Below are 18,908 nucleotides of genomic sequence, written 5' to 3' on the forward strand. Positions count from 1 at the left end.
AGACGAATCTCATGACTGCTGTGGGAAGAAAAACGAGGTTGGCAGGGGAAGGTGTATCGCTGCAGAAAGCTGTGTGAAAACTGTACCAACTGCAGAATTAACTTTCTTCTACAACTGTGAGTACTCATTTAAATCATTTAGATAAGTCACTGTTCATTTAGAGGGGTTTTTTTTAGATTTGTTGTCACATTGTGAATTTAAGTGCACTACCTTATATTTCTGTAAATATCAATGCTAGAGACAAAATGTGTGTTTCCTGTTTGATTGTGAAGAGTGATTAAAGTTGAATACATTATAAGGGTTACTTATACAACTTCAAACTATTTTATACATAAAACAACCTAACTACATTAAATATGACGTATTTTACTAAGGTTTATTAAGGTGTAAAGAGGGGTCAGATTGCTAAATAATCAAAAATCAACAATTCACTGGATAAGAAGCTTTGTGATCACCAAAATACGTCAAAAGTTACCATAAAAAAGTATAAAAAGTATAAATGTAGTTTTTGTGTTTTACTAATATTTAACCAGATATGAATTGCTTACAGGAACGATGGCAACTGCACAAGCAACTGTTGGTGAGTGTGTTTGTGATCTGGAGCAGCTCAGTCACATCAGAAAACATTTAGACCTGTGGACTTCTCTGTTATAGTCACATCACTCTAATTTCCTGTCACATTAATGGGAATCTAATGCTATTCACCTCTCTGTCGTCTGTCCATCCTCGTGGTCTAGTGACAGTCGGCCCGTTGGGAGACAATCCGGTTCAGATTGCCTGTCCTAAATGCCATCAGACTGTCCTCTCCAAGGTGGATTACTCCTCTGGTTTACTCACCTACCTTTTCTGTGGTGGCCTCTTCTTCTGCGGGTATGAAATGAAGCATTATTTACTCCATTTTAATATTCTTGAACACTTTTTGTTGAGTGGATGAAAAAGAGACAAAATAATTCGTTGTTCAAACTTATCAAAAATGTGTGGAGACCCCAAAGAAAACTTGGGAAAGGGGGCCCCTACTGACTGATAATGGCACGTTTTGCAATGGCAATAATTCCATATGAAACTTATTATTAGAATCAGGGGTGTTAGAGTGGGCAGATACCTAAAACATGCAGGGCAGTAGCTCTCAGGGTTGGTGACCATTGGTGTAGAACCTATGCTGGCTGTGAAACTGACAAAAAACGCAGAGACCCTCTCTAGAGTCAGTGTTTGATTTTTCCCTTCTGGGTAGAAACATGACGGTGCATACTACTTGACTTCACTGTTTGTGTTCATAGTTAAAATAGATGTAGATAATGGAGAATGGGCTATATGTGATTTTGCAAATGTACATATGCAAAAATATAATGCATATATAACACATTTAAAACAGGTAATACAGCTTTGATTTCCGTGTTTCCGGTGTGACTACAATGGTAGTATTGTTGATATCTTGAAATCTATGGAAATGTGTGTGAACAGGACAGAATAGCCTAACTGGAGGGTTTCCAGCATTAGCATGTTGGCACAGTAGATTTTGGTTATCCGTTTCTAACTATCTGACAAGTGACATTTTTGACCTGTCAGTGGGTTCATGGGCGACCACCAAAGATAGATAGATAAATAGATAGATACCGGTAGATTGATAGATAGATTGATTGATTGATTGATTGATAGACCTAATAAAGTGCAAGTTGTACGGGTTAAAGTGCAAATTAACAATATCTGAATCTGAATATCTGTTAACAGATTTTATGGCAGTAAATTCGATAACTGTCAAGATATTTCACTTTGGACCAATAAGTAGGAACAGCTCAGTAGACATATATACTAGTGTGGTTTTAAAAAAGGTCTGAAACTAACAATAGGTAATTGATTAAATTGTGTTTGGTTATAAATTCTTGTGTGACCATAAGAAATTGGCGTGTAAAAGGCATAACAATTTTAAAAATGCTTTGATAAATGATGAAAGAATATAATATTTAACCTTATAGATGAGCTCCTGACTTTTGCTGCTCTTCTCTCCAGCTTTGTTTTAGGTTGCTGTCTCATCCCATTCTGTGTGAACCGGCTGAAAGATGCAAAGCACACCTGTCCTACCTGCAAGACTGTACTTGGCGTGTATAAACGCTTATAATTGATCTGGTGTCCTTCCTTGGGTTCATCAGTTCACCACTCTGCAGACAACAGCGTTTCTGCCTCCAGGAGAATGAATGAACCAGTGTTGAATCTGGAAAAATTGCTAAACTTAGTTATATTGAATCTGACAGTAATAGAAATATTCACCGACACTGTTATATACCAGCTTGTGTCTCTTATTCAGTTGCAAGAGCTTCACAAAGTTAGACTGGAGAAAGTTAAAGTTTAAACTTACTTTTACATTCCTGATGATTATATTGACTTAAATTAGTTGTTGATGTTAATGTACAGAATAAATACTGTAACCCCCTTAAAGTGTTCTCCCTTAATACCCTTAAAAACATTAATAAACTGTGACCAAGTGGTGGATGAGCTTTGATCAGTGTGCAATGATTTATAATAACTTTGCAAAGTATGATGTCAGTTTTCAGGAGCAAGTTAAAATGTGAGGAGCCTATTTCATGTAAAATACTGCTTCAGAGGTTTTTCCACCCTGACCAGAATACAAATGTCTGAAAAAAAATCAATGAATACATATCATGGTCATATTTAAACCATTCATATATTTAACATTGTGCAAAATGTTGTCAATCAGCAGTTTCTGTGCAAAATAATCTGTATAAGACAGACCTATTATTGTTGAAAAAAAAGTTTGTTTTTCTTAAGGCATCTCAGGCTGTTCATCTGCGTTGTAAATAGATGGTTTATTATAGTAAAAATACATTACATATATAGTATTTATAGGTTATGCAATGGTTTTACTTTTCTGGCCCACTTGAGATCAAATTGGGCTGTATATGGCCCTTAAACAAAAATGAGTTTGACACCCTGGACTAGAGACATAAGGTGTTACATAATGTAGTTTAAATATCAGGCTTATTCCAATATATAGCAATAATTTCCATTCATAATGTGTTACTTCATAGATGAAATGAAGTGGCCCCATGCACACCATTTAATATGGATCAACCGATGATTATGGGTGCTTAAATACAATAAGTGCTTCATAGGGATACAAAGAATTTACAGCATCATAAAAATAGATATGAACTTTCACCTTCATTCTTCAATTAAACCTTCATTTTTCAATAAACCTTCATTTTTTAACAAATCAGTTAATCAAACCATCAAGACAATAAGAAAAAGGGTTAGTTAAAGCAAAATAAATGCAGTTTAAAATGAGTAGGTGTCTGTGTACACATTTCTGACATTAAGGACTAATTAATCCAAAATACATTATTTACATTTAATGTTATTGCACATGAAATATGGTGTACAAGTAGTAGTAAGCAATACAGCGTAGTTTGTAACAAATTATGTGCACTAGAGCCCCGTTCCTACAGGACTGCAAAGTGCTGAGAGGCGATGAGGAATGCGAGGACAACAAGGAAGGACAAGCCTGCCTGGTCTGCTCGGACACGGGCGCCATTGTTACCTGAAACAGAAAAATGTACATTAGAGATGAGGAAGGCTGTATTTTCCCTTGATTTAGAATAACTTATTACATTTACAATGTATTGATCTACAGTTAGGAGGAGGATTGGAGTGTCTTTACTGGAAGAGTGAGATGCTAATGCGTGAAAGCAGCTTCCCAATTTGTGAACATTTCTGCCATCTAGTGGCTATTTAGACAACCATCCTCCTTAGTTATGGTTGCAACACCTGTCTTTCCATGTTAACCAGACACTTAATTTACAATGATACTGGCAACAGATCTACAACTTTTTAACTTGTCCTTAATTTAATACAGACAGACCAAACAGGCTTCTGCTGTCTGAAATTTTAACTGTTTCTAACAGATATTTTTAGCTGTAGCAAGCTACCCAAATAATTAGCTGATTTAGCTAATGTTAGCTCCATCAGTTTGTTGATAAGTCTGTCTCCGTCAGACTTTTTAATGTTTCAGACTTTTAAAGCAGATACAGTGTAAAAAGGGCTTAAATGGGCCATATTATGATTATTGTGATTTTCTGTTATAATTATATTTCAATCATTCATATAAAGTTGACTTTTTTAGTAATGACCGAGAATAATCCTACTACTATAGTTTGATTTATGGCGTGCTGATATAGCCTCCTGAGCGGCCAGAAGTCGGTCGTGACCATAGACTGTATAGAAGAAACGGACGTAACATCCATGACGTCACCCATTGGTTTGTGGACTGCTGCTCGGATGCAAATAGTTTCGAATCTAGGCAGCTCCATCTTGAAAATTTCAGGTGCATGCTGGGAAAAATAAAAACACGGATTCTACTTATATGGGCATGCGGCGGGGCCATGGGCAGAGTGGGGAGGTTGCTATGGTTGCGAGGGCTGGATCGAGGACATTGTGCAATCAACCTGTCAATCACGACGGAGCCACGCCCTAATGCATACCCTGCTTTAGTGTCAAATTTAAAATCAGGGAGGCCAAAATTTCACAAATGAACATCATACTGTATTGAAGAAGGCTTTAAACTAGCGATTGAGACCATAAACACATTTTGAAAACGTTTACTGAGGTTAAAAATCAAGTGAGAAGTTGGTGAATTTTTCTTCAATCTCCCAATCTCTCAATCTCCATTGACTTGTATTGAGACGGAAGTCCTGTTGACACCAAAACGGTCGCCCCCTGGTGGCCTTTTGCTAGAATGCAGTTCTAAGTTACTTCTGCGTTGGCCTCATTTCAGAGGACCGTAACTCCCCGCCTGGTCGTGACGCAGCTTCCAAAAGCTAACCAATCAGAGCCAAGCGGGCTAACTGGGGGGCCTTAAAGAAACAGGAGCTAAAACAGGCTGTTTTCGGACAGAGGCTGAACTGGGACGGTGCATTAAGAGCCAGATAGAGTTAAATAAGTTTTTTTTTTATAAATCATGCAACGATATTCCAGTAGAGGCCAAAGATTAAAAATGTGCATAACATGGCTGCTTTAAATATGCACTTGATGGCTACCTACATGAAGTTGTGCTTGTAGAAGATACGGAAATTAAGAAACAGCAATGTTAGTGTATTGCAGTTAAGTGCCAGCAATAGTAAGTATAATAAGTAAAAATGTTTCTGCACACCACTTCAATATGCTGCAAAATCCAAAGTTTGACAGGCCTGATGTGCTGAGTTACGAATTGCTGAGCTATGATTGGACAATGACTGTTCGGGGGAGGGTTATAGCAGACTGTCAATTGTTTCTTAAGTTATTTTGTCACACAACTTTTCCAGTACTCACCCTTGGTGGTAGTTTGGGAGGAGCGAGTGGTTTTAGCAGCGGCGGTGGAGGCAGGAGCCTTTGTAGAGGCAGGAGCATTGGTGGAAGCAGGAGCCTTGGTGGAAGCAGGAGCCTTTGTAGAGGCAGGAGCATTGGTGGAGGCAGGAGCCTTGGTGGAGGCAGGAGCCTTTGTAGAGGCAGGAGCCTTGGTAGAGGCAGGAGCATTGGTGGTTGAGGCCGAGCCAGCCCTGCCCCCTGTCAGCCCCAGCCCCAGCGTTTCAAGCTCTGACTGGAACCTGCTGGTGATCCAGTTCTGTACCACTGTTTCGTTTTCATAGGACTTCAACTCTGGCAGATTGGTGCCAAGAAGACTTTTAACATCATCAACACTGAGGTCCTAGAGAGAGCAGAGCAAATAAATATTACACTTGTGCGAATAAAAACACATAAAATAAAAAAAATCAAACACAACATAAAAACTGATCAACACCAGTGAGACACAGCCCTAACTAAGCATACAGGTAGCAGTGTTTTGTCTGCCACAAGCTACAGAAACAGAGCACTTTATAAGTAGGGCTGGGTATCGGTACTCAATACCTTTAAGGTCTCGACCAAAATAAATTGATGTCAAGTAATATCGAAACATCAAATGATACCTGTAATTGATAAGTGTTATAGTAGTTTATAAGTAATTTAATTCCTGCCTCCCATTGACTCAAACACTGTTAAAATTATAATTACAGTCTGGACTTATATCTAAATAGTGAGACAGCATCAACTAGAGGTTTTAATTTGACACACGTGCTCCACTGACCTGTACAACACTCTCATCTAGACTGGTGAAAGTATCCATTTCCATGTTGACGTCGGAGGCCACCAAACTTCTGACATAAGCATTTGTTGCACCGCCTGCATGCGGAAAAAAAACAGTGAGTTAAGCTGAAGTTTATCTGCATGCAGTGTAAAAGTATTCATGTTTGTGTCTGTTTGCCTACCGAGGTATGGTTGTGTGAGCTGGTAGGAGGTCTGGGAGACAGTTGAGCGGGTGCTGTCGGCAAATGCTAGTTGGGCGATGCTGAACAGTTCTTTCTTTTTCTCCAGGGTGCAGTTGGATACTGTCAGTGCGTCGGCATCTCTGCAGGAGTTACAAAAACACATCCAGGTATGAGATGGGAAAACCAAACACTCCGACCAACAAGTGAAAAGACAAGTAAACATTTTGAGACTTTTTATTTCTTTTTGTCTAAAACTAGTTACAGTTACCAGTTACTATTTAAACGGACCGATTACTTATTAGTACTCAAGAACCATACATATATCTATACGTTTAATCATGATTTGTTATTTGTTAGGTTTTTTTGGTTAAACAAGCCCGACTTCACCCACATCAGCATATGCAATGGTGTAACCTACATGAAGCCCTCATAACTACAGTATATGAACAGTCAGTTGAAATGTCAGCAGGCATTAAACACTGTTTGGACACACACACACACACACACACACACATACACACACAAACACAGACTTCTTACTTCAGGCTTTCTTGGGAAATATTCTTTAGGACGTCAGCGTCCAGGGAACACAGGTTGACTCCTCCGATGACGTTGATCTCTGCGCTGCCGAGTTTGTTCCCTTCTTTACTCAGATACTTGGAGATGATGGCATTCGCCTGGATGAGGAGAAACGTGCTTTGATGAGAACAAACAACAAAGAGTATACAGAACTTACAACACGCTCAACACACTTCACTTGTTTTCCATACCAGGCTCGGGTCCCACTCTCCATTGGACGAGTCCATCAAAGCAGAGAGCGTGTCGATCTTGGTGATAGTCCATAGATTGATGTCATTAACGGTGGCCAGGCGGGACGCTGCTCCTAAGAGTTGAACCTGATCCTCTGGGATTGAGATGCCTGAGTACCCCTGTAAATATGTGAGAATCAGTGAGAAGACATCACCCGCCAGAAAATCTAAATCTAGAGTCAATTCATTTATTAAAGATTCCACAGAAATGGAGAAAAAATGCGAATTAGCCACTCAAAATCTTTTTTCAAAACTATTCTCAACCAGATTATTGTATCATTTTAGTTTAATATTTAAAAGATTGTTCAATTATGTTATTATTACAAACACATTCAGATATGTGCACTATAGGAAGCAATTTGATCAATTTATCATCATCATTTCTTTCTGTTCAGACCACACTCCTTTTAAATTTTGTGGGCTTTTTTACTACCTGCTCATGAAATTCTCTGAATGTAAAAACAATAAGTGGTATCCAGATAATGTCATATAACACATTTAGTTTAAAAGGTATGTCCTGGTTTGTGCTGGTTATAATGCATACCACATAACTGCAACATTATGTTTAAAAATGCAGATGTTTTGTCTTTAATACAAATCAACCCACTCGTACTTTAATTGAGTATTTCCATTTGATGCTACTTTAAACCTTTATGTCACTACATTTATTTGACAGCTGTATTTACTTTTCAGATGAAGATTTGACAAAGTGGATAATATAAAAATCTTAGAACACATTAACGATACATTAAAATACATCACACTGTTAAACCTTTTGACGTCTTACAAGAAGCAGTGTGTAGCCGGGGTCACATTTCACATGTCTATGAGTTGTTAACAGCTCCATCAAATAGTGATTTTTCCCTTTAAACTTCTCGTATGGTTTCATTTCAGTAAATGTTCAAGTGATCCAATATTTCAGCAACAATCCTAGGATAGAGAAAAAGTCCAACAACTCCTGGTATCTATAAAGCACATTGTCTCTTTTCTTTGGTACTTTGTTAGTCATCATAAAGACATGAAGTCTTTTTCGTCTTTATGCTTTTATTCAAGGTACTCATTCTCTTTCCATTATCCATTTATTTATTGATTTTAATTATTATTTTTTAACTTAGTGAGTAAGCACAGTTTAAAAAGGCTCCTACAAACCAAACACACTGGCTGCTTTCACCCACCTCATGCAGCTTGGTGAGAACAATCTTTAGATACTCCTCCTCGTCCACCTTCTCAGTGATGGCAGCCAAGTTATCTTTGACGACCGTGGCACTCAGGCAGCAGTTGAACTGGCTGACTTCGTCGTAGTCGAAGGGGAACGCCTCATCACTGATGGTCACCTGGGTGATATTTCCTACGGTGCACTCGTTTACTAAAACAGAGAGAAGAGTCATAGAGAGGAGTTACGAGTTACAGTGAGGGACTAGTGGTTGATGAAAACATACTTTACACCTGTGGAAATGACTAAATGAGCAGAGGCAATAACAGAGAAAGAGAGCGAGAGAGACTAACCTGTAGATCGCTTTGACCTCTTTCTAAGTGATGCTCTAATTTGACGTCTCAACTGCCTCCTCTTGTATCTGCTCACTCTGTTCCTCCTGAGAATCCTCATGAAGTACCTCATGAATCTCCGCTTCGTTCTCTGCGTGACATTTAAAGAAAAAACAAAAATGAGTCAAACACCTACAGATGACGTCACCTCGTCCATTAAATGAAGACATGCACATGTTCCTTTGTTACTCACTTTGTCAAATTCATCATAGAAGGTTGTTTTCAAATACAGCGGTAACATATCAAGGTCCTTCAAAGTTTGCAAAGTCCATGTTGATGAGACTCTGATGATGGAAAAACACAAAGTATAAATGTTAGTAAATTATCAATCTTAGACAATAACCTATATTTCTTCTTCTGTTTTTTTGGAAAGAAAAATATAGAACAAAAAGAGAAAAATGGGGGATTTATTTCAGTACAGTACAGTACACATACAATACATATATATATGTATATATATATAAATAAAGTTTTATTTGATTTAATAGAGGACTGTATTGCAGCTGTGGACGTACCCGTACGGTGTTTTCCCGCTCAGCAGCAGAGACTGAACAGCAACACCCTGATTATAATTGAGGTTAGGGCAGTTCTTGAGTTTTTCCAAGATGGACGGGTCAGAGTTCTCAATGTAGGACCCATCCAGAGCACAGCACATGTTTCCCAAAACTGATATATTATCCTCAGTCAAACTCGTGCTGTTGATACCCTTAGAAAGATAAGGAATGTAAAACAGATGAATTACACATCAGAACATTAAAAGAGAAGTACAAGGTATCTGACTTGGATTAGATTTACACTGATGAAACTCAAAATTGTGTTTTTACACAGAAATAGTCTTAATGTAACATATATATGGAATAATAATAGAATATAATATTGAAATATTAGATATAAGATATCTGGACTATGCAGTCCTAGAGAAACTTAACAATTACAAAAACAGTTCATGTGTCAACACTAGGCCAAATAGTATATTCTTACTATTCCAAACCATGTCTGAGAAACCCAGTTTAAATTTAGTTTAATAGCCCGCCGTAGTCCAGATCCAAGACTAATCTTGGATGGAATAAAGACCAGATGAAACAACATGTGGAGAGTGACATTTTAAAAAGTGGGCATGTCATAATGAATCTCAACTCTGTGCTGCCAAAAAAACGATTACTTGAAATTAATTGATTGGGTGGATTTCATGATATTATATTTTGTTTTACATGAAGAAATCGCTGGATATTGATATAAGAATACAAAGAAATGTATTATTTTGGCATATATTGCTAAAGAGGTGCACACTAAACGGTTAAAAAAAGCATTTTTCATTTAATCTGAACTTTGACGTTGTTGATTATTGTTCATGGACTCACCAGACAGCTCCTAGCGTTGTTAAACAGAGCAGTCCGTTTATATCCGAGAGCCCTGGAGAAGATCCAGAAGTCTGCATCTGCCAGCTGTTCAAAGTAGGACCTGCAGCTGGCCTGTGGCACCAAGGAGTAGCTGTAGAGAGAAACAGACAGTAACTAATGAAAAGTGATCTGTTATTGGATCAATTACGTTTTTTGTTTTTGTCTGTGTGGTTTAGTCAAATTTAAAAGGGTTAAAATGTGAAAATAAACATATTAATAACTTTAACTTAACTTTAAAGGAAAATTCCTGCTTTTAATCTATTTTGAGAGAATATATTATTATATATTATGGCAAAAAAAATGTCTAAGTGGTGTAACCATTAAAAGTTTGAACCAAATAATTGAACTTGCTTTAAAACACTACATTCTCATTACAACACCTTATCAACTAGTTTGGTTTATTATTTATTCTAAATATTAAATTTAATCTGGGGAATCATGTAAATCAGGAACCATTTCAATTTTTAAATGAAGTAAATATTTTTGTATAAGTACACTTAAATGCACTGTAAATTGATAAAATATTAATATTTATCATTCTTTTGTGGTTACACCATTTGACATTTTCAGGAGCATTCAGTCTTACTTTTGGTAAAAAAAAAAAAGAAATGATGCAAATGTAACTTCAAATGACATGAAACCAACAAAAATACAAAATGTACATTTTAACAAACCTGCTGCTGCTTTTAAGACAATTTTTTCAGATATTTTTGAATTATTCATCTTGCCAACCCTTATTTGTCACTGACCCTATTACATCCTGGCCTGTTTTAACCTGAAGCCAACAGAAATGAAACTGATCAATTCTGAACTCACTCATAATACATCAGCATGTCTGGAGGGTAGAGCTCAAAGCTGGTGGCGTCTGTTTCGTTTCTGATGTAGTTGTACATGCAGGTCAGCTGTTGGTGAAAAAGCATGAAGCGTTAATCAATAATACAGCGTTTCCTTTACTGTTGCAGTGAGCGGTTATTTGGTGATTTGTAAGTGAAAAGATATCTTAAAGTTTATGTTGAAAACGGCTTTATTTGGTTGGAAAGCGATGTTAAATACAACTTAAAAGTCTTGTTTTAACAGCACTTGAACAGCTGTATAAAAATGTGTTGTCATGGCCGTCACTACATTGAAAAATAATCTTTTGAATGCCGTAAAAATCATGGTTACGTGTAAACCAGGCGGGGAGTTCCAGTCCTCTGAAATGAGGCCAACGCGGAAGTAAATGAGAACTGCATTCTAGCAAAAGGCCACCAGGGGGCGACCGTTTTGGTGTCAAAAGGACTTCCGTCACTATACAAGTCAATGGAGAATTGACCAACTTCTCACTTGATTTCTAACCTCAGTAAACGTTTTCAAAATGTGTTTATGTCTCAATCACTAGTTTCTTTTATACAGTGAGTCTATGGTGTAAACTAGACACCTGGAAACCTTTGACAGGATTTTACTATAAAAAATAGGATGTCTTATGATCTTAAAAACCGCAAAATTAACACTTGCTGGTCTACATCTCTCTGTCAGGTATATACACACACACACTCCCCTACTCTCTCACCTGAGTCTCCACCAGTGTAACCTTCCTCGTGCGTCTCCTCCGACAAGCTCTGATCAGCCTTCTGATCTGCACCCTTCTTATAGTCCTTACTCCAATACAGGTGAACCCTTGCAGCACAGAGGATGACAACCTGCAAACACACACACATACACACACACGTTATTTGGTGTAAACTCTTGCTTTGTAGCTTCATTGAAAACTCATTTTGAAACTCACTCGTCTGCACTTCCCAGCGCAGTGGTGGCACTTTCCCCACCGATCACATTAAAGAACAACGAAGCCTGAAATAAAAATGAATAGATAAACAGTGTGTAATGACATACAGTGAAGCAGCGGGTGTGTTGAGAACAAAAGTGTGTGTTTCAGTGCTGGATTCGCTACCTGCTGCCGTTTCCATTTCTTCTTGTTGAGTTTTTTAATAATGGTGGTACTACTACTACTTGTGAAGCCAAGCAGCCGAGAAGGGGGGATCTCAGTGGCCAGTTCATCAGGAACGTTGTCTATGATCACCTCACTGTTAGTGTTCGTGGCTATGATCTGGGAGTAGATGAAAGGAAATTAGGTGAACTCACCACTTTTGCACAAACTGGACAATCCAACAAGCTGATATGTTACGTGACTGCTGTGTTTGAGGCATTGGATACTGTAGCATCCACCAAACTGCTGTCAAGTTAGTTTCTTTCACATGAAACAGTTTGACAGGTTTTTATACAATTGCTGCAGACAGATACGTGTTTCATTTTCACATTTGCTCTGAATATCTGCTTTCTATATTTGACAGAGCTTATGTTCGTTTAATTTTACTTTTGTTAACTGTTGCTCTGCCTGTACTTTCTCTCTGTGTACTACTACTATAAAGATTTAGTTTCTTTATATATTCATCGCCGTTCTAAGCAGAGAGACTGCTTTATGTTTAAAAAAAAAAAAAAGTAAGCCCTCTGAAAGAAATGTATGACTTATGGGCTTCATAAATAACATGACTTTACATTCATTTATCCTATTAAATCTGTTAACAGAATACATTTAACTCATACCTGAGTAACAAAGGTCTGCTGGACAACCACCGGAGCGGACACCATGTGAAACAGGAACGATGGGTTCTGGCCTGCGAGAATCAGCTGGCTGCTGCTGATGCTGGTGAACGTTGTCGTTGGTACGCCCGTAACAAGAGAGCCCAGCGTAAACAATGATGACGCGCTGTTGATCTGGGGAGAGGAAGATGGTGGAAGCAGCACACAAATGAGATCAACTTCATTTTTGTTGGTTTGCTGAGCAGCGGTGAAGTACATTCACCCAAGTGCTGTACCTCAGTACAATTTTGAAGTACTTGTACTTTACAGGAGTATTTCCATGTGATGCTACTCCGCTACACTACATTTCAGAGGGAAATATTGTACTTTCTACTCCACTTTGTTTATTTGACTAGCTTTAGTTACTTTACTTACTCAGATAAAGATTTGACATAATGTGACAATATAACATGCTTTTGAAATACAATACATTGTTAAAGTTGAAATCAGTGGTTTCCAACCTTTTCATCTTTTGACATAATACAAAAAGCAGTGTGTAGTCTGACTCACATTTTCAGATGTCTATGAGTTGTTAACAGCTCCACCACTTCTCACATGCTTTCATTTCAATAAATGTTCAAATAATCCAATATTTCACCAAAAAAGAAACATCAAAAAACTGGAAACACATTTCTGGATCAGAACTGTGATCTTGTGCTCTCACAACCTCTCAGATTTATCTGGTGACCCTTTGGAGGGCCTCCTCCCCTAGATTGGGAACCACTGGACTAAACTAGCTAACTGTGTATAAAGTATTTGAAACTAGCTCCACCTCCAGCAGCTACAACAGTAACATGCTGATCAAACACTGATGCTTCAGTATTAATAATCTAATGATGTCATATTTAATAATATATCAGTCAGAAAGAAGGAATGAGCACTTAAATACTGAGTATGTTTTGCTGTTAATTCTTATGTACTTTTCCTTAAGTCCTGCAGAACTTTTAGTCCTTAGTTCTTCCACCAGTCAGTGGTCAGTGACACAACCTTGGAAAATTATGAATTCAATAACACTGACAGGCAGAGGGCAGCTACCTGCATCATCCCTGAAGACATCAGAATCTGGATGATGGCCCTGGCCTGACCTTCATTCCAGCCGATCACATTGCTAAGGATGGCGAGGGAAGCAAGTATGTCCTGAGGCTTGATTTCCTTGATCTGGCCAGTGGAAATGCCGGTGCTTTCGTTGCCGAGGGCAGTAATGGCCGTGGAATCAATGTCTTCACCGAGGTTACTCGCCAAAGCAGCAGAAATCTAGACACAAAAGAAAAAGTCAATTGCAGTATACGATTTTTTTTTTAAATGCTGCAGGTCCTTTAGTTCCTGAACTAGTGCAAACGTGACCTTTGGGTGTGTTTATTACCTGTGGGTCCAGGTCTGTGCAGACATTGGTCAGGTTGTACAGAACGACCATACTCTCTTCTTTAGTCAGCTGAGTGAAGGCTGGCCCGGGAGCAACACACCGACACAACAGAGGAAGACTGCAGAAAGAGAGTGCGCGAGAGTTGGGAGTGGTTCAGCACACAAATATGACAAGGCAAGTTTCTTTTGTGTAGCAACTTTCAATTCAAAGTGCTTTATTTAAACAGCATTACGATGGGAAACAGAAGAAACAGAAGATAATATAAAAAGACAGTGCAGCTACAGTGCAATGCAAGATATGAATAAATAGTCCCAGATTTAATTTAATACAAAGGGCTTAACTTAAAAATGCATATTAACTTCCGGCCTCAACCCCTCAAATGTCATAAGAGACACATATATGAACTTTACTATATATCATTTACAAAATATAATACTATATTGCTCCTACTCTCAGTTCTTTCAAGGTTTAGACTCACAGTAAGGGGTTGAAATTGCTGTTCTCTTGATATATCAGCTCTGTGTAGTAGTTGGTGAGGTTGAGAGGTAAGACGCTGTGGTTGAGGAGGGCGATGTTCAAGGGGTTCACGGTGAACACCTGGATAACCTGCAGAGAGGAAAGAGGAGTTATGAACACTGACGAGTTGGTCTGTCTTTGTTCATTTATATGCAGGAGTTTTAGTTAAATTCAGCACCTCTGCAGATCCAAATGACTGAAGATCCTCCAGAGTGAGATAAGGCATGAAAGGGCCGATGTATTCAACAAACCAGGCCGTTGAGTTTAGTTCTGGGTCACTTGCATTGTAGCATTTTGGCACCGTCACTACAATGACAAACAAAAGTTATTTAAGTGGAGGCTTTTTGCTTTGAGATTACATAAAATATAATTAAGACTCAAAAGTTTTCTTCTCGGTGTGGACACTTTTGTTCTCCTGACAGCTGTGAATTTCTGAATTAAGACATAATCTTTTAAATATTACATGAATTTGGAGATGTTATTATTAGTCTTAAGTCTGACCTGAGGTGAGGTAGGACCTGATGGTGCTGTACACATCTGGCTCCACAAAGTCTGCAGCAGTGTAGTTGTGCACACCAAGAACTAAGACGCTGAAACAAAACAGGGTGAAATCAGAACATTTGCAAACATCTTACAAGACCGGATCAAAATCTTTCAAGTCAAGAGTTCTTTCATACTACATTATTAATATAAGTGATGGGGGGCCTCCTACTGTGAAAAAATGTATTTAAAAGTTTATGTAAAGCTAAAATCAATAATATATCAGCCTTCTTAATGCCAAAGTCCATCTTTATGTTACTATACTTCCAACACAGCACAACAGGGAAACACAAAGAGGGAATTTGATGATAAAAAGAAATGTGGCAGATATCCACTTCAGACTGCTGAAGCCTCATATAAACTTCACATCAACTTTTAAATGTATTTTTGCAAAAAATAACTTGTTGATTTTGGCCCCCATCACTTCCATTGAAAGAGACCACATTTGAGATCTTTTAAAAGCCAGTATGAATGATTACAGAAAGAAAAACCTCTTTCAGTGTTCATGTGGAAACCCGACTGTTGTTTTAAGACAAAATTGGGAACTTGTCCTTTACAGAAAAACCACACAATTTTTCATACGAGTGGTGTATAGAGCATACATACAACTTTGGGAAGGCCACGCAGGAGGCGCCTTGTGTGGTGTTGGAGCTGAGCAGACTCTTTGTGAGGAAGACTATGTCGTTTTTGAGGCTTTTGTCAAACCAGGCATTGACCTCTGACCTCTCGGAGCTACTGAGAGCCATGGGCCAGACGCAAGGTAGCGTTGGCCGCTGCACCGCTGCCGGAAGAGCCTCCTGTAGTTTACAGTCATGTGATTATCACACACATTATCATCACTAAAGCGTTTGTATTTCTGTGCATGTGTTAGTTTGTGCAGGACATACCATCTCCAGGAACACTTGTGTCTTCATGTAGTTTTTGTAAATCACACAGAGCTGTTCATCGTTGTCGACAATGTCAGGACGACGGAGGAAATCCCCAAGATCGGATAGAGGCATGGAGTTCACCAACTAGAAGCACAGCAAACATCAGATCAGTCATTCTCTTCTGCATTTGTATTTACTCTTCATATCCTTCATCTTAGTAATTGAAACCTCCTAATGCTGTCTGCTTTATTTCTGGGCACACACCTGATGCGTTTTGTTGGGAGGCATGAGGGACAGGAAGGTGGTCAGTTTGGGGAATTCAAAACCCAAGAATGAACCCTTCAGGTATCCGTAGAAACTGCGGTTGAAGTTGTCACCATAGCAACGGAGAGGCGATGGTCCTAGGATAGGAGAATATGAAAGAGGATGGCATCGGGGGTAGATTTGGTTTAAAAGATGGTAAATAAGAAGTTATGAGTTATTGTTAATTTAAACAATGCACATTTTCTTGCAGTTAACTGTCATGCATGTTAAAAAATAATTGTCTGTACAAGATTATACCAAAAAAAAGCCTTAGTTTCATGTGTGTTACAGGTATAAACATGATATTTATGTTAATTTACTCCTTCCCCCGAGTCTCTAATGGCAAAGAGGAGTTTGTAATGAAATAAGAAAATGCTAAAAATGTAAGTATGTAATACACTTTTACACAATTATCACCTTTCTGACAATGTCAAGAAGTAATGAAAATATTTAAGCTTTGTAAAAGTAGAAATTTATCGCAGAGCTGTTATATTAGAGTAGCATTGCATTAGGATTGCATTAGTGCACAGGTGTTCCTAGTAAATTGCTCAGTGAAGATTCAAACTCTTCAGACTGCTGTGTAAGCTCTGAACTTACTGTACTTTACTGAATTAGCTTTTATTTCATGAGTAAAAGAAAACAAACTATCTGGCTACTAGTGGTCAAAACCTGCACAGGACACTTTTAAACCTCTCTGTTAGATCAGTAACTGTCATGTGATTAATACTGTACTGGGTTAAATAGTCTGATGGCTTCTTGTACTTGTTACAGAGATGCGTGAGAGATGTGACTGAAGTAATGCATAATTTGGTAAAGTGTCACTCCACAAAAACTACAACAGTTCACTGGTTTCCTTTTGGTGTGATTTATTTACCTTTGAGAGACTTAACGATGTGATTGTGGATTTCTTTCTGCGTTCTCATACCGAGAGTTGAGATCGTCCCATTCAGGTCATACACACTGAAATAGATAAAGGACAATAAAGCAATCAATGATGTACAGTTGAGCAATCAATGTCTACAAAATAGGCTGAATATATTCTCCAAAAAAAAAGTCAAGGTACACTGTTTCTCCAAGGTACAAAAGTTAAACATCCTATATTATAGTGGCTACATGTTGCTTGATTTTCACTATGCCTCTCTCTTCTTCTCTCTCCCAATTTTCTTTTAATTAATTTGTTTTAATTTTCTATCATTTTAACTTTTGCACCTTAATGGAGCAGTGTATCTATTGTGATATTCCCTGGAGGTCGATTTCGATGTGATCCAAAAAGCTTCTCACAGCTAAAAACATCTGACATGAATATCAAAATAAAACTGATGTGGTTTAATTCCAGTAACATGTAATCAATTATTCTGTTTAAGCAGTTTGAAGCATACCCCTGCTGCTCGATGCTGCAGTTTCTTCCTGCCAGTATTTTGAAGAATGGCGCAACATGGTCTGCTGACAGCTCGACCAGCAGGGGGCGCAGCCGATTGTGGAGCCACCCCAAAACAACTGAATCACCCACGGAGTGACTTGACAGGTTTGCACGATCAAACACGACTTGTAACATGGCTGACCTCACCACAGAGGGGATTTTATTTTGATGACCCTGCAGAAAACAAGTGATTACAACATGAGGTTAAGAAATGCAACGACTTTGTGACTGTCAATCATGTCACCATCCACCAATAAATGTTAAATCACCTGCAGGAAAAGTAATTAGTATAGATAAATGTTCTTTGTCAATAATTTAATTTCCTAGTACCAACCTAAGACCAAATTTTGTATAATATGTTCAGCACACACGCACACACGCACACACACACACACACACACACACACACACACACACAAGTATGCTCTTATGCATAGCTGTTTTCATCATGTTGGAGGACAATTAGTATGTTTTTACTGTTCTGTGCTGAAAACAAGTATATTAACATAATTATTATCTCAATTGTGGTGAAAATGGGGACAATTTGGTCATGAATGTTGAAAATCACATTCTAGTGTTTTACAGATATTTATCGGGACTCGAGACACCCAGGTTGAACAGGAAGTTTGGTCGTTGTATGTTCAATATGACGCACACTCACCATGATAGCAGGTGAGAAGTCATCAAAGAAGGCTGACAGGAGTCTGTCGGGGACATGCTTCGTCACCATATCAACCTGGGCAGCAGAGGTGAGCTGACCTGGTGTGGAGGACACCTGAGCCAGCTGTCTGACTGTCAGCTGTGGTAATGCTTCCATCTACACACACACACACACATATACACAAAAAAACACAAACAGTCAAAATAGAGTGTAAACCAAAATCATATGAACAAAAAAATATGATAACAGGACACGAAATGCCGAAAAGAGTACCGCTGAAAAGTCGGGGTAGAGCTTCTGTATGTCGTGGAAGGACACGAGAGCAGAGAAAGCTCCCAAGTTCTTCTGCAGCCAGATTCCACTGTTGTTACTGTGTAAGCTGCAGCTCGGGTCTGTAACACGTTGGCACACATGACAAACACAACTTTACCAAAATGTGCAATGTAAGATTTAAAAAAAACCTGCAAGAAACTGATATTTAATAAAGAGAAAACTTGTACTTAGATACTTCCACAAAACAAATGAAACAAAACCATTGTTTCTTTAACCACCAACATTTTTAAGATAACA

The 18,908-nt window shown here is 38.3% G+C and overlaps 2 protein-coding genes across 2 annotated transcripts in view; one reads left to right on the plus strand and one right to left on the minus strand.

The window, feature by feature from the left end:
• Positions 1-555: 555 nt before the first annotated feature.
• On the plus strand, positions 556-2,238 carry LOC128365232 (lipopolysaccharide-induced tumor necrosis factor-alpha factor homolog). The gene is made up of 3 exons (XM_053325897.1): positions 556-580; positions 738-870; positions 2,008-2,238. Exons 1-3 carry the CDS (start codon positions 556-558, stop codon positions 2,114-2,116), a joined length of 267 nt encoding a protein of 88 aa, XP_053181872.1. The 3' UTR covers positions 2,117-2,238.
• Positions 2,239-3,455: 1,217 nt separating this feature from the next.
• The window catches only part of LOC128365242 (uncharacterized), a 50,973-nt gene continuing 35,520 nt past the window's right edge, over positions 3,456-18,908 (minus strand). Inside the window, exons 37-64 of the mRNA XM_053325910.1 lie at positions 18,612-18,730; positions 18,339-18,494; positions 17,637-17,851; positions 17,132-17,217; positions 16,219-16,355; positions 15,973-16,098; positions 15,692-15,882; positions 15,047-15,135; positions 14,724-14,851; positions 14,508-14,635; positions 14,030-14,147; positions 13,702-13,920; positions 12,631-12,801; positions 11,978-12,133; positions 11,813-11,877; positions 11,597-11,726; positions 10,864-10,949; positions 10,009-10,138; positions 9,163-9,353; positions 8,841-8,931; positions 8,609-8,738; positions 8,278-8,468; positions 7,064-7,222; positions 6,834-6,970; positions 6,294-6,433; positions 6,113-6,207; positions 5,320-5,695; positions 3,456-3,553 (exon numbers count right to left, since the gene is read on the minus strand). Of these exons, the coding sequence (XP_053181885.1) occupies positions 3,456-3,553; positions 5,320-5,695; positions 6,113-6,207; positions 6,294-6,433; positions 6,834-6,970; positions 7,064-7,222; positions 8,278-8,468; positions 8,609-8,738; positions 8,841-8,931; positions 9,163-9,353; positions 10,009-10,138; positions 10,864-10,949; positions 11,597-11,726; positions 11,813-11,877; positions 11,978-12,133; positions 12,631-12,801; positions 13,702-13,920; positions 14,030-14,147; positions 14,508-14,635; positions 14,724-14,851; positions 15,047-15,135; positions 15,692-15,882; positions 15,973-16,098; positions 16,219-16,355; positions 17,132-17,217; positions 17,637-17,851; positions 18,339-18,494; positions 18,612-18,730 (4,058 nt within the window). The remainder of the gene's footprint in view (positions 3,554-5,319; positions 5,696-6,112; positions 6,208-6,293; positions 6,434-6,833; positions 6,971-7,063; positions 7,223-8,277; positions 8,469-8,608; positions 8,739-8,840; positions 8,932-9,162; positions 9,354-10,008; positions 10,139-10,863; positions 10,950-11,596; positions 11,727-11,812; positions 11,878-11,977; positions 12,134-12,630; positions 12,802-13,701; positions 13,921-14,029; positions 14,148-14,507; positions 14,636-14,723; positions 14,852-15,046; positions 15,136-15,691; positions 15,883-15,972; positions 16,099-16,218; positions 16,356-17,131; positions 17,218-17,636; positions 17,852-18,338; positions 18,495-18,611; positions 18,731-18,908) is intronic.

This window comes from Scomber japonicus, chromosome 2, assembly GCF_027409825.1.
Source record: "Scomber japonicus isolate fScoJap1 chromosome 2, fScoJap1.pri, whole genome shotgun sequence".
In the NCBI taxonomy this organism is placed as follows: domain Eukaryota; kingdom Metazoa; phylum Chordata; class Actinopteri; order Scombriformes; family Scombridae; genus Scomber; species Scomber japonicus.

Excerpts from the sequence above, each read along its gene's own strand:
- LOC128365232 (XM_053325897.1), top strand. The coding sequence starts at position 556 with ATGGCAACTGCACAAGCAACTGTTG. Across the intron at positions 581-737 it reads AACTGCACAAGCAACTGTTG|TGACAGTCGGCCCGTTGGGA; the intron begins GTGAGTGTGTTT and ends CTCGTGGTCTAG. Across the intron at positions 871-2,007 it reads GGTGGCCTCTTCTTCTGCGG|CTTTGTTTTAGGTTGCTGTC; the intron begins GTATGAAATGAA and ends TCTTCTCTCCAG.